This window comes from Octodon degus, unplaced genomic scaffold (genome assembly GCF_000260255.1).
Source record: "Octodon degus isolate 3935 unplaced genomic scaffold, OctDeg1.0 scaffold00052, whole genome shotgun sequence".
NCBI lineage: Eukaryota > Metazoa > Chordata > Mammalia > Rodentia > Octodontidae > Octodon > Octodon degus.
The window spans coordinates 973,078-986,736 of NW_004524628.1; the positions used below are offsets into that span (position 1 = coordinate 973,078).

At 46.3% G+C, this 13,659-nt stretch overlaps 2 protein-coding genes across 3 annotated transcripts in view; both read right to left on the reverse strand.

Moving 5' to 3' along the window:
- Il1f10 (interleukin 1 family member 10) overlaps nt 1-3,772 on the reverse strand; it is a 5,921-nt gene extending 2,149 nt beyond the window's left edge. Inside the window, exons 1-2 of the mRNA XM_004633138.2 lie at nt 3,703-3,772; nt 342-401 (exon numbers count right to left, since the gene is read on the reverse strand). Coding sequence (XP_004633195.1) covers nt 342-373 — 32 coding nt within the window. The 5' untranslated portion in view covers nt 374-401; nt 3,703-3,772. The remainder of the gene's footprint in view (nt 1-341; nt 402-3,702) is intronic.
- Nucleotides 3,773-8,281: 4,509 nt separating this feature from the next.
- On the reverse strand, nt 8,282-13,449 carry Il36rn (interleukin 36 receptor antagonist). 2 transcript variants are annotated; one of them, XM_023717488.1, is made up of 5 exons: nt 13,204-13,449; nt 12,868-12,923; nt 11,180-11,265; nt 10,122-10,249; nt 8,282-9,922 (listed from the first exon to the last, which is right to left on the reverse strand). In XM_023717488.1, the coding sequence occupies exons 1-5, from the start codon at nt 13,204-13,206 to the stop codon at nt 9,698-9,700; spliced, it is 498 nt and encodes a 165-aa protein (XP_023573256.1). In that variant the 5' UTR covers nt 13,207-13,449; the 3' UTR covers nt 8,282-9,697. The 2 variants fall into 2 exon arrangements, with proteins under 2 accessions (XP_023573256.1, XP_004633196.2); XM_004633139.2 differs by having other exon boundaries at nt 13,095-13,449.
- Nucleotides 13,450-13,659: the final 210 nt, after the last annotated feature.

Here is a 13,659-nt window from a genome sequence, read left to right on the forward strand (position 1 = left end):
AGTAGAACAGCATGGAGGATGTGGAGCCTGACCGCTGCCTCTGCACCCTATGGAAGTTATTTCACTTTTTGGAGCTTCTCTTTCCAGATCTGTAAAATGGGGCCAGTCTTCTCCTCTTACATATACCTTGGAATAGAGGTGAGGGGCAGAATGATGGGCATTTGGAGACATGCAGGAAAGAGAGCTATTGATACTGTGGTGACACCAAAGCATAATTATGGGTCACTTCAGGTTTCTCAGCCAGAAGGAGCCTCCCTCCCTCTGACTCAGTCTTTGTTTCTTCTTCCCACATGATCCCAGACCCCTGAGTGGGAAAGTGGGGCCTCACCAGGATGACTTACATGTAATATCTTGCCATGGGGAGTGAGCACATTCCTGCAATCAGGGGTGTCTGGTCTTCACTAAGGGAAAGCAGAAAAGGGCTGTTAGAGAAGGCAGAGAGGGGCTAGGGATATAGCTCATCGGTACAAGCACCTGCCTGGCAAGTGCAAGGTCCTGAATTCGATTCCTGGTACAAAAAAATGGCAGATAGATGAATGCAGAAACAGAAGCACAGGGCTCAGAATTGCCCAAGTGTAGGATGCAAAGCCACTTAATTGTAATTAGGTTGCCAGTTTCCCCCAGTCAAGCTCCAGGCAACTCTACCTGTTCTTCACTTGGGAGCAGGTGAAGCCAGATTCCCCCCAAATACCTTAACCAGAACACTGCTCTGACTGAGAGCGGGGTAAGATGTATTCCAGGCCCACAGTTCCTAGGATAAAACCAGAGCAGTTCCAGTCCCATTCCCAGCCTGGCCCGAATGTCTCTGCAATCCTGTTCTCTTACCTAGCAAGAAAGAGGTGAGCTACCAGAAGCCTGGAGCCCAGAGCAAAGGGAAGAGCAGCATTTCCAGGAGGAACAGCCGGGGTCTCCCGGGAGACTTAGGCCACATCACCCCTGGGGCTGGAACCAGGACAGGCTTGGGACACAAAGACCTGTGTTTCTGAGGGTAAATAACTAAAGTGAAAAGAATATCTGCATGGGAAACCCCAGGCAACTAGATTTCACTAGACCCTGCTCTTTCCTGTTGAAGCATCCTAACCCAGAGTCCTTGCTTGACATGACACCACCTTCAGAATAACCAATCCAGGGGTTGAGGAGATAGCTCATGGTCTAATCACTTGTCTGGCAAGTGCAAGGACCTGGGTTCAAACTAGTAGGACACGCCTGTAATCCCAGCATTGGAGAGGCTGAGACAGGAGGATCAATAGGAGTCTGAACTGCATAGCAAGACCCTCTGCCAAATAAAAAAATAAAAGATTAAAAAAAGAAGAAAAGCCAGTCCAGAATGTCGTGTGGAAACAAACACAAACAAAAAAAAGTAAATGTAAGGATGAGTCCTGAATAGATCTGATTCTCACTAAGTAAGAAGTGGAAAGAGAAAAAACATACAAGAAAGTAGAAAATAGGAGACAGGAAGGGAGGGTGGGAAGATGGGGAAGAGTGAGTACAGCTTTTGGGGAGGCAGGTAAGGGGAACAGGGTGAGGCTGATAGCAGATCAGTGACCTCAGCACTGAGATCTGAGGCCTGGGTGTTAGAAGAAACAGGACTGTAGATAAGATGGCTTTCAGCACAGGATCTGCTGGTGTTATCTCGGGCAAGTCGCAGGGCTTCAAGGCAGTTTAAGAGTTGGTGAGAGTGAAAGATAACAGAGCCCGGAAAAAGAGCGGGTGGATGGATGTTGGTATTATGAGTCAAAGTCCTAGTGCATGCCTTATATTTTATGCCTGCACACGCTGTTCTATGGAAAAGTGAAGGACTTCCCAACATTTAAAGCCGTTCACCACGTTACCCTTTATAATACCGCGAAGTCGGAAGCAACCTAAATGTCAATCAAGCAATTGATTCTAAAAGTATGACCAATACATAAAATAAGACCTATGTGTACATTAAAGTGGTATTACAGAAGAACATTTTATGACATAAAATTTCCTCAAAAAAACAGAGGCTGTGAAAAACACGTATGTATAACCCCATTTAAATCCACATACACTGAAAGGCACGCACCTACAAGCAGATGGCTGTGGTCCACTTTGCCCCCACTGAACCCTGATTTACTTGTATGACAATATCTTACTTCTCTGTGGACGCCAAACCACTTCTCCAGGTAACATGACCCCTTTCCCATCTCCTCAGTGGCCGTGGCCAGCAACATCTTGGGTTTCTTTGTCTCCAAATTCACCTCTTCGTGTCACAGTCCTTTCAGATCTCTCAGTATTCAGATCACTGGACATATATCAATGTATCCGTGTTTGGTGTTCTAGCTTTCCCCAGTTAATTATTGGCTCAAAGCAAGAGTTCGGACACAAGGTCAAGACACTTGACCACTAAACCTCAAGACTGACGTCTATAACCTCAAAGGATTAGATTATGTGGTTGTTAAGATTCTTTTTAGGTCAAACTATGTATGACTCAGGGTTTAATGAGTCCTTTCTTTACTATTCCCACACTGTTTTGAACTCCTATGAAATTTTACTGTATTCTTTCTTGTTACACATTAAGATGTTTACCGCGTGGGTTGCACCACGCTTGCAGCTCTCTCCAGCCGCCCTGACATACATAGCTACTTCCCAGCAGGACACAGAAATTCTCACAGGACACACGAATGCCGAGGCTGTGTTCTAGACTTAGCTGTGCTACCAATTTTTTGCTCCTGATTTTTCTTGCTGGCTTTCGTCCCTGGGCCTCCAATTTATAATCATTGTAATGAGATGTTGGGCAAGGTCGCTGTTTTCCAAAACTGTTTTAAGTTTCACAGTGAAATTTTTATGCAAATTTTCATTTTTCTTTCAGGTCCTCACCCGAGTGAGACAACATGATATTCGCACATGTGGATCTGATTTATTTCACGTACCGATATAGTCTCTAGTTGCCTCCATTTATCAATAAAAGCCTTGAATTTATCTTTGTTATAGCTGAAGAATACTCCACAGTGTAAAAATACCACATCTTTTTTTTTTTATCAGTTCTTCAGATGATGGGCATTTGGGTCGTTTCCAAGATTTTGTTCTGACAAATTGTGTTGCTATGCGCACGGCTGCATACATATTGCTGTGGTATGATGATTTCAGTTCTTTTAGAAAAATGAGCAACTAATTTGAAGATAACATCATGCAATACAGCAATCATTGTTGAATTCCTATTACGTTCTTTAGTGAAATTTTGTACTGTTTCTAATGCTGTTTTTTTCTCTATTTTATATTCTTTAAAAAATAAGAAAAAATTTACACAGAGACCTAATACATGTAAAATGGCTAAAGGGATTGGCTCTTACAGAACAGGCAGTGTAGAGACCCCAGTTCCCTGCTGGTTTCCTTTTCTCAAAAGCTGGCCCTGGCCCTGGGCATCTCGAAGGATGTCAAGCTCCTGTAAACACTTCTTAAATTCCACTAGCCTAGATTCCCTCTGAGATGACTTTCTAAAATCTGTAGTTTAAAATACTTTAAAGCCTTGATTTGACTTACCCTCTACCCCTCTTCAAATCCCTCTCTCTGCTCTGAGTCTTATGTGCACCCCATGTTCAGTGAAGGGGATTCCTCGTTACCCAGGCCACTTTGCCAGGAGGAACCAAGAGGCAACATTTCTAAGATACTGGCAGAGAGGAGAAGAAAGGAGAGCAGAGTGGAGCATGGAGGGGAGAGTGCTGCATGTCCACTACTGACCTGCAATGCTGGGTGCCTGGGACCACGAAGCCTGGAGCCGCCAACTGACTTCTCAGGAGCAGCTCCGCTGTGTTTATATTGTCTGGTCCGGGTGGTTCAAGGCTGTAGTGATCTCTGTAACTAGCCTTAGGAGGGGAGGAAAAAGAACCCAGATATTTCACAATGTATTCAACACAGTATGGATAATAAGAAGGTGGGGAGATTAATGACTGCTTGTTGAAGGAAGAGAGAGTCTCCCATAAAGCCTTTCAGCGGCCAGACACCGAACCCCACTCTGTGGCTACTGTCATTGACTGTTATTAATGGTTTAGTACCCGGAAGAACAGTACTGGGATCAGATGCCATGGATGCCCCATAGGGCTCCTTCTGAGGCCTGGAGAGATGGAGAATGCAAGAGAGTACATCTGAAGGGGCCAAGGACAGAGCAACCCCTAGGGCTGGAAACCAGGGTGGGTTCAGGGTACAGAATGAGAATGGGGGCTGATAGATTGTGAGTGTGTCCCTTTTCGGAAAGCTGGGAGGAGAGTCTCTGTTTGTCAATAGGTTTAATTAGTTGGTACTAGCTGGATGAGACAGAGCATTTAAGGAAACTCAGCTGCAGAAGATAGTAACCTTAGGCTCACCCCATGACTGGGCAAGAGCCAGGTGGCATGAACTTCTAGAGAATACCCAATGTGAGCAGAAGAAGGTTAACAAACTAATAAATATCAGTTCTTAACTAATATTAGTATACTCAGTCCTATCTCTGGGGAAGCATCAACCTATCTAGTCATCCATCCATCCATCCATCCATCCATCCATCCATCCATCCATCCAAACATCCACCCATCCATCCATCCAAACATCCATCCATCCAAACATCCATCCATCCATCCAGCCAGCCAGCCAGCCAGCCAGCCAACCATCCATCCATCTATGACAAGGGGCAGAAAAGCCTGGGCATCATAGTCTCTGGAGGCAATCTTATTTAATTTTCTTTCTCAAACCTTTCATAAAGTTCCATAAAAGGTTTGATAAGGAAATGAGAAGGGTCAGCCCAAGACCCAGATACCTACAGGATAAGAAATGGATGAAGATGGGCAGAAATGAGTCTAGATTTTTTTTTCTCTGGCAAATGCTCACTCTTTACCCAATCTCTCACTCATCTGTGAGAAGGGCCAAAGTGGGCGGTGTTAATGTCTACACTGCTAGGTGACAAAAACATATACAGTACACAGTCTGTATTGTTAAGCAGCTTTACAGTTCAGCAGGGAGATAAGTCCTAAGCATTTCAAAGATAATTTAAAAGACCAAACTCACTAAGCTGTAGATCAAGAACATGCTTCAAACAATAGCAGCAGAGAAACTGGTTGGATGAAAAAAATTAGAATTAAAATGACCTTAGATATGACATTGTCTCCCTCAAAATGGAGAAATCTGTACTGTCATTCCTAAGAAATAGGTTGATCAGACTCTTCCTCAATATCTGTAAGGAAGGGACAACATGACCTTTCTCTCTTTCTTGTACTTGCCCCCACTTTCTCTTTGTGGGTACTGGAAATTAAACCAAGGGCCTTTGCACTGAGTTACATCCCCAACATTTTTTATTTTTAAATTTTGAGACAAGCTTTTGATAAGGTGTTCAGGCTGAGCTTAGACTTGCAATCCTCCCACTTCAACATCCAGAATAGCTGGATTACAGGTATGCGCCTTCACAGCCATCCCACACAACATGAAGAAACACTCACGGCAGTGTCTTTTTGAATACATTTTTGGATCATGTAGGACAAACAGTCTCCACATAAGTTCTATCCTTTGGTCCTACTGTGCCTGCTGGAGTTAAATAGACAGGCATGTTTTGCTCTGTGATAGGCCACTGGGAGCCTGGAAGGAGCTCCCTATGCATTGCTTCTTCAGGGAAGAGACTGGCAGTGCCTTTGCCTCCTCCCCTATCATGTAGTCTCAGGAACTTCTTTGCTCCTCAGTGTCTACAACTCGCACAAAGCCTACGTGATGGGAACACTCTGCTTCAGTAACAGTGTACCTGGACCTAGGCTTTATGCCAAAATTGCAGGAATCTAAACCCATTAGGTCTTTGCCACTTAGCTGCCATGAGGCCTGCCGGCTCCATACATTCCCTAAAGAATATTCTTCTCTTTACCATCAACTTAAATCCAATCACATGGACTAAGGTCATTTAGAGCTCTGTCATGCCACAAACAGTGAAGCAATCATTTCAAGCTGGAGAGATTTTCAAGAATGAAGTAGAATTTGAAGTACTTCTTTAAGGGAGTAGTGGGTAGAGCAGAGCAAGAGAAGGTTCCAGGATGGGGAGTTTCCACATTCTATAGCCAGCAGTTTCCAATTATTTGCCAAGCATTATGCTCAATGCTCCGAAACAGACTAGCTCTAAATTTAAAGCCATCCCTGGGGCCAGTAGATTCTTTTCTTAAATTTTTTTTTTTAAAATTAATTTTATTGAGAAAGAAATAGCAATGAGGCAGTTTCAAAACAGGTTAGTAGGAGAGTTACAATAAATAATACATTGCATATTGTTGTCTTCATAGTAGTTATTCATAGTACAGGATGCAGACATTATATCTTGTCTAAACACTATTAGTAAAAATTTTAATACAACATTGAATGAATGCCAGATGATTATGGAGCTCCTCAGTTCTGATTCTTGCAAGACAAAGCTCCTCTGCCTCTTTTCAACCAAGTTTTGTTTTCAGTTGATTCAGTATGCTATAGCTTGAATTATTCACCCACTTGCTGTATCATCTGCTGAGTATGGTTAAATAAATGCAATTTTAGATGCCAAAAATAATAAAGAAATGAGGAAACAAGAAAAAGAAAAAAAAATGTTCTCATTGAACTAAGAGAAAGTAGCTGTATATGTATCCTCTTTCATATATACAGATATGTATTTTTTTTTCACCACAAGATGGTCCTTCATTTATATCCCCCCCTTTTTAATTTAGTTTTGTCAGAGATGGGTATATCAACGATGTAGAGTGTGCCTAAGGAGAGTCACTTAGAGAGAAAACATTCTCTCAGGCTTTCACAGAGAGCCAATTGGTTAAGCAATGGCTGTGACCCATTCAGATGGCTGTCACTGACAAAAGATCTACAAACTGATGTACAGAGTTTCAGGGTAAATCCTGCAGGGATTTGACTGATCTTGTCAGATATAAAAGTTATATTTCTTGTTATATAGGTCTTGCTTTATCTTGGTCTTAACCATCCAGCAGAAAAGTATGAAAATGAGGTATAAAAAGTAAAGCCATATTAATATGCTGAGCTGTAAGAGACTCAAGTCAACAGCTTCCGGCATTGCCAGTTCTGTGGACAACCCACTACTATTATGGACTTCTGAACTATATTGGGTTATTTTGCCGAATTCATACACCTACAATATTTGAATGGCAATGGGGCCAATGGATTCTAAGCCAACTTCATATGAGTTAGGCAGTGTGCTCTAGATATTGCCACAGCAGATGACCAGGAATCTCAACCCAGCAAAGGTTTCTCAGAGGAGGTGATGTCTTAGCAGAGTATGGAAAGATAAACAATCTCTTTAAGCAGAGAAGACAGGTGAGGGAGCCCCCGAGTCCATGCCTGGCATTCTCATAAAGAGGCGCATGTAAAGCGTGTGCGGGCCCATGCTCTCTGCAGCCTTGAGAGGCCTATAGTGGGAATCTCAGCTGCTCCTGACCTGGGGCTCCTGAGGCCCATGGCCTGGCCAGCTCCTTGCTCTGAACCTGCCAGGCTGGTCTGACAGGTGGGCTGCAGGTAGAATACAAGAGACTCAGAAATGGGCCCTTCTCTGGCTTCTGCTTTGGCCTCCAGGGTTCAGATAGGCACACTGGAGACAGGACATGGCACGCAGGACTAAGGGTACACAAGTAGTCAGAGATGATCTAAGCCCTGGGGAAGCAGAATACATAACACCTTTAGCATGATCAGCTTTTAGATAGAGTACTCCTGTTAGTAGTGATCCAGTACTCATTTCGAGAAGGAAAAGATCAGAGGACATTGCAATCATAATAAAAGAAGTGTGTTGTTCTCTTTCCTTGGGTAGTAGCTACCTATGGCTGCGCAAGTTGCTCCAGGACCTAGAGACCGCCCACGCTGATTAGCTCAGTCGGTTTCTAAGAGGAAGGAATCTGGAGCAGCTTGGCTGGGTGATGCTGCTTCAGACGCCCACGGGCTGTCGTCAGCTGGCTGCCTTGCCAAAGTCCCGAGTGCGCTGGAGGGCCTGCTTCTGCAGTCACGCATGCAGTGGTCAGTAGGAGACACCAACTTTCACTACATGGGTCTTGACAGGGTGGAAGCATGGAAGCTGGTTTCATCCAGAATGAGCAAGAGATGAGAAATTGAAACAAAGAAGCCAGAATGTTTTTCATAACCTAAACTCAGGAGTGGCCCCATTCCGCTGGTTGCAGAAATACCTCTATTACTGTGTGGGAGAGAATCCATGTGGGCATGAATTCCTGGAGGTAGGTATCAGCAGCAGCTCTATTAGTCCCCGGAGGCCACCATAGTCAATTACGACACATTTATTGGCTTAAAACAACAATTTATTCTCTTACAATTCAGGAAATTAGAAGCCGCGAATGAAGCCGTCAGCAGGGCTATGCTTCCTCGGAAAGCTGTAGGAAGAATTCTGCTTTGTTTCTGGTGGTGGCCATAATCCTTGGCATCCTCTGGCTTAGGGTAGCATAGCTCCAACCTCTGCCTAGGTTGTCACTTAGACTTCTTTCCTGTGCCTCCTCTGTGTCTCTGTGGCCTCTTCTGATAAGGACTGTCATCATACGGGACTTAGGTCCACCCTTATCCCAAATGTCTCAGGCTTAACTAAGGGCATCTGCAAAAGCTCTATCTCCAAGTAAGTTTCCAGTCTGAGTCTCAGGAAAGCCATGAATTTGGGACGAACATTGTTCTGTGAGTACAGCGGGCCTCTGGGATGCTGGATCCTCAGGCACGCTGTAGTTATTCCAGGTCAAAGTACGAGATTTTTAAAATTGCATTTGTTGTTTGTTTGTTTGTTTTGGTTAGCTCCTGCTCTTTCAGTAAATCCTTTACTCATGTGATTCCAGCTACAGTGACTTGGGTGGGATCTCTTTCCTGACCCCAGCTCCTTCTAGCCAAGTTCGATTGAGCTTGCATTTCACTCCAGGTAACAGGAAACTGAGGATAGTGAAAAATTACGTCTGCTCAGTTTGCCTCAACACTGATTTATTTTCTGCTTATTGTATAAGTGGTCCACCTTCATTTTAGAAAAATTGAGACTACAGATAATAAATTTAAAAACAAAAAGTACAGTATTCCACAGTCCTACCACACAAACATTGCTATAAGTGTTGTGCAGTCTTCCAGGGTATCTTTATGCATAAACATAAAAAGAAAGTTTACTTTCTAACATGCTTTTCTCACTTAATACATCCTGCACATTTTCATTGTGAGTAGAGACTAGGACCACTAGAGATTTTCCTCCTGTCTAGGCTTGTCTGTCTTCTGAACTGGAACCGTCTTCCCTGACACATCACCCTCTCTCCACTGAGTCAAAGGATGAGGCAGAGATGGAGAAGCCCGCAGATGATGGTAAGGTTAGGGGTGTGCTTAACTGTAAGGTCCCCTCCCTTTCCTGCTGGGGGAATGCCGGGAACTCTAGGTGGAATCCAGGCATCAGGTCAGGTCCCATCCAACATGAAGGATTCCCAACCCCTCTTCTCTGTTAGTTTTAATGTTGCCCCCAGTGTACCCATGTGATTTTTCCCAGATTCCCTCTTGGTCATACTACCTAGTGGAGAAGGAATTGAAGGAGCAAGCCCCAGATCCCAGAAGAATTCTTTAAAACACAAGGCCAGGAGAAGCACGAGAGGCTGTGTATCCTGTCAGTCAGATGGAAGAGTCCCAAGAGCAGGGGTTGGAGTCAACTCTGGTGAGCCTCATCTTGTATCCTCTTGGCCTAGGCGGAGTTGACTCTACCCAGGGCATCTTGGGGGTCATTGCCTTAGTCACAATGCTGGAAGTAGAAGTCTGTGATGAGGGCATCCCAGGACCCATCCTTCGGGATCTGGGAGAGCCTGACAGGCTGGTCAGCTTCAGGTGCTGTACAGAGGAACCAGCCTGGGTATGCGGCTGACTCAAAGCTGGAGGTGAACCCCAGGTCCCGGCGGTAGAAGGTGAAGCGCTTGGACTCCTGGGTGCCGAGGTAGAGCTCCATGATGTTCACTGGCTGTGGGAAGAGGAGCAGGTGAGGGCAGGGGCAGGGACAGCCGATAGATGGCCAGGTGAGACCAAGGCTTGGGGGAGGAGGCAGCGCCTGGCAGTACCCCAAGGGTACCCCAGTGCACTGAAGTGCACTGCAACAGCCCGTGTGCTCTGCGCCTGTGGGCTTACTCACTGTGTGGGGAGGATTCCCCAGGAAGACTCACCTCTAGCTCCAGAGTGGGTTCCTTCCCTGTCCCACATGACAGGCACTGGCTCCCTCCCTGGACCCCCAGGATGACTGGGAATAGACTGGCATCCAGCCACCGATTGGGGACAACACTGATCTCTTCACCTTCAGGAAAGGAGAAGCAAAGTTCAGGAACCTCGGCGACCCTTCTGTCTGCTGTACCCTACACCCTGGGCTCCAGGTGCAGGACCAGTACAAGACACCTGAGCCCACCTAAGCCGAAGGAAAGCACTGAGCATGTCACATTGGGTAGGGTTTCTCTCCTGCCAGCAGGCCCAGTGCAGGCATCAAGGCATGCACACTCATTGCTCACATACACACATATGCACAGACGTGCACATACAAACACATACATTTACAAATATATAGATCAAACACATACATATGCACACTGTACACACATATAGATAATGCTCTTATATGTCTACACATATATGCACACATACATAACCCTAACACATGTACGTGGTTTGCAGATGACAGTGTTACACATGTACACACACATAATGCTCTTACCAGCCCACTCACATACACACACAATGTAGCAGAGGGAGCCGCCTGGCTCCAGTCCTCCATAAGAATGCCCAGGAGGGCAGGTATGTTCAGTTGTAGAAAAGCCTGATGCCCTTATGTGGGCCCATGAATTAGCATGGGGCCACACAACACCACCTGCTGTCTGCTCCCACCGCTCCAGGCACCTGACGACCTTCAGAGAGCGAAGGGGAGTGAGGCGGGGAATAAGCCCCTCCCTCAGGAAATACAGCTTAGTTCCCTCCTCAGCACCCACTCCAGGGAAACGGGAATTTTGATCTAGTCTTCCTATGAGGGAGATAGCCATGTGACCTGGGAATGTTCTGCAGAGGTTTCAGGCTGTACAAAGCCTGGGTCCTCGGTTTGCTGGAAGCCTGGTGTATGGCACCAGCAGATCTGGGGTCTGCAAACCCGGGCTGATTTATACAACTGCTCAAGGCCTTGTAAGATCCCTCCCCACGGAGTAGAGACCTGGGGTCCACTGGGTCATGCTCTGCCACCAACCTTTAATGGCCTTTTCTGCATGCAGCCCTCCAGCTAGGAGCTGGTTATCACGCAAATAAAGCATCTTCAAGGCTGAATCCTTCATTCTGAAACAGAAGAGGCTTTGTTGAGGGAGAGGCCTCCAGATTGCTGAGGCTCCAAAATCCTCCAGCCTCCAGGATCTTGTCTCTCTCTAGTCCCAGGGTGCCAACGACCCAACACGACCTTCTCACTCAGCTTCACTGATGGCATGAGCCTGCATCCTCCGTCCCCTTCTGGGTTTACACCTTCTCCCTGTTCAGTCCCTTCTATTCCCACCGATCTCTCCATTTTCTCTGCCAGAGGAGAAACTGGATTGTGCCGAGTTGTTCTTCATGCACGGTCTCTGTTGGTTTTCTGGTAGCCTGTCAGCTGAAAGGCTTACACCTCAAGGGCCTTCTCCAGATGTTGCATGTCTGGTCCAGCATGATTAAACAAGTCATGTGACTCAGTGCAGTGAGTTTTGTTTTTGTTTTTAAGAAAAGGTTTATTTAGCTCTCCCAGGCTGTGGAGGTTTCAGTCTCTAATCAGCGGGCTCCAAGGCACAGCACAGGGGCAGCATTTCAAAGCAGCAGGAGACAGCAGAAGCAGCAAGGGCCAAAAGGAGGGCGGAAACAAGACTCTTTTCCTCCCTTATATTGTATACCTATCGTCTGCCCACACCATCTCTTGCCCTCCTCTTCCACAAGCTGAAGGTGTCCACAAAGTCAGGACTCGGCCCCGAGTGCACTGAGTTCTGATGTGGACTTTCTACAGGCAGCCACATCGAGCAGCATTCCCACATGCACTTGATCTGAGAACTCCCTGTCCAAAGCATCTTACAGAATGGAGACCCACAAAACATAGATGCCACAATGTCATCCTTCAGTACACAAGGAACATTGGCTCCAGGACCCCTACAGGTACCAAGCCCACCATAATGTTTACATAGAACCTATACAAATCTTCCCATGTGCTTTAAACCATGTCCAAATGACTTACTACGTAATCCCACATAAATGCTACGTAAATGGTTGTTGTACTGTATTGCTTAGGGAATAATGACCCCAAAGTGACCATTTTCAGAGCAGATACAATGATTTTAATGTTTTCCACCCACAGTTGGGTTGACTCTGAGGGAGCAAAGAGCTGAGCATACTAGACTCCATTCAGAGAGAATCACTCTGAGCCCTTGCTGTAACTTGCAGAGCATAGCCCAGTGCCTGGCTCAATGCATATCAAAGGAACGGATGGACAGACAGACTAATGTTTTTGTTTTATTCTAGTCCACCCCATCTCCTATAAAAAGGCAACAGGGAGGAAGTGACACAAAGGCTGACATAAATTCTCTGCTATGGGAGACAACAGCAGAGCTTCAGTGGGGGCTGCCAACTCCTGACTTCCCTAAGGATAGACCAGGCTACAGCTCTGGACTGAGCGGTCATGGTCCCCCCTTAGCATCAGGGCATCTTGTGAGGTGGCCTGCCCCATCCTGCTCCAACCTGAGCAAAGATAAAAGAGCTCTCGAGCCAAATGAATTTAGCTCCCCACTCCCCAGCTGCCTGCTCCCCCCGTGAGAGTCCCACTGAGCCCCTGCAGCTCCTCCCTTCTCTTTCACAAGCTGGACAACAGGTCTACCTGGGATTCGCTTTCCTCAGAGTCAACACCAAGTCAGAGGCCTGGACACTCACCGAAAGCACAGTGCCCCACTCAGGACCATCTTGAGCTCCTCAGTGTGTAGATGCCCCTGTTTTGAAATAAACAACCACACACTTAAGCAGAGACGATGCTGGGCTTTGGGGCCCCAGGCAGTCAGCAAGGTCCTCGGTCTCCTTATACTGAACACCTTAGTCACTCTGGTGATGTGGATCTGGAGTTCAGGAGAGAGCCCCAGGCTTCCCAGCACCTCCCCTAATACCTCAAAATGCTCCTTCCCCTGGTCAGAGTCCAGGTGTCTCTTCGCTCCTCCACAGATGCATCTGTCTTTTAAGGGCATTAAGGAACCAGGGAGGATCCCTGAAACTCACCATCCAGGGAGGAGCAGGGTTACCTAGCTTGATTTTTACACCACCCTAAGCCTCCAGAAATGTCTCCTGCTGCTCATTATCTCTCTCAGGGAACAGGAAGGAGGCTCTGGACTTCGGAGGCAGCCCCTTACCAGAACGTTTGGACAACTTCCTTGAGTTTTCCAGCTCTCAAGAGCACTCAGCTCCCGCTGCTTCAGGAAACTAGACTTTAATCCAGCTTTTTCCTTCTTCCCTCCCTCTGTCCCCTTCTCGTCCTTCCTTCCTTTAGTCTCCCCTTCCTTCCTGCCTTTGTCCAGCCTGTAGGAGATGGCGCAGGCAGGCTCTCCTCGTTAGGGGACGTACAGACTACAGACTCATTGTAGAAAAACCTGAAAATCCAGAAGGGCGAGAAAGAAAAACATTTAAGTGTCTTTGTGAAAGTACTATCCAAAACCAATGGCAGCACTTTTTCTGTGC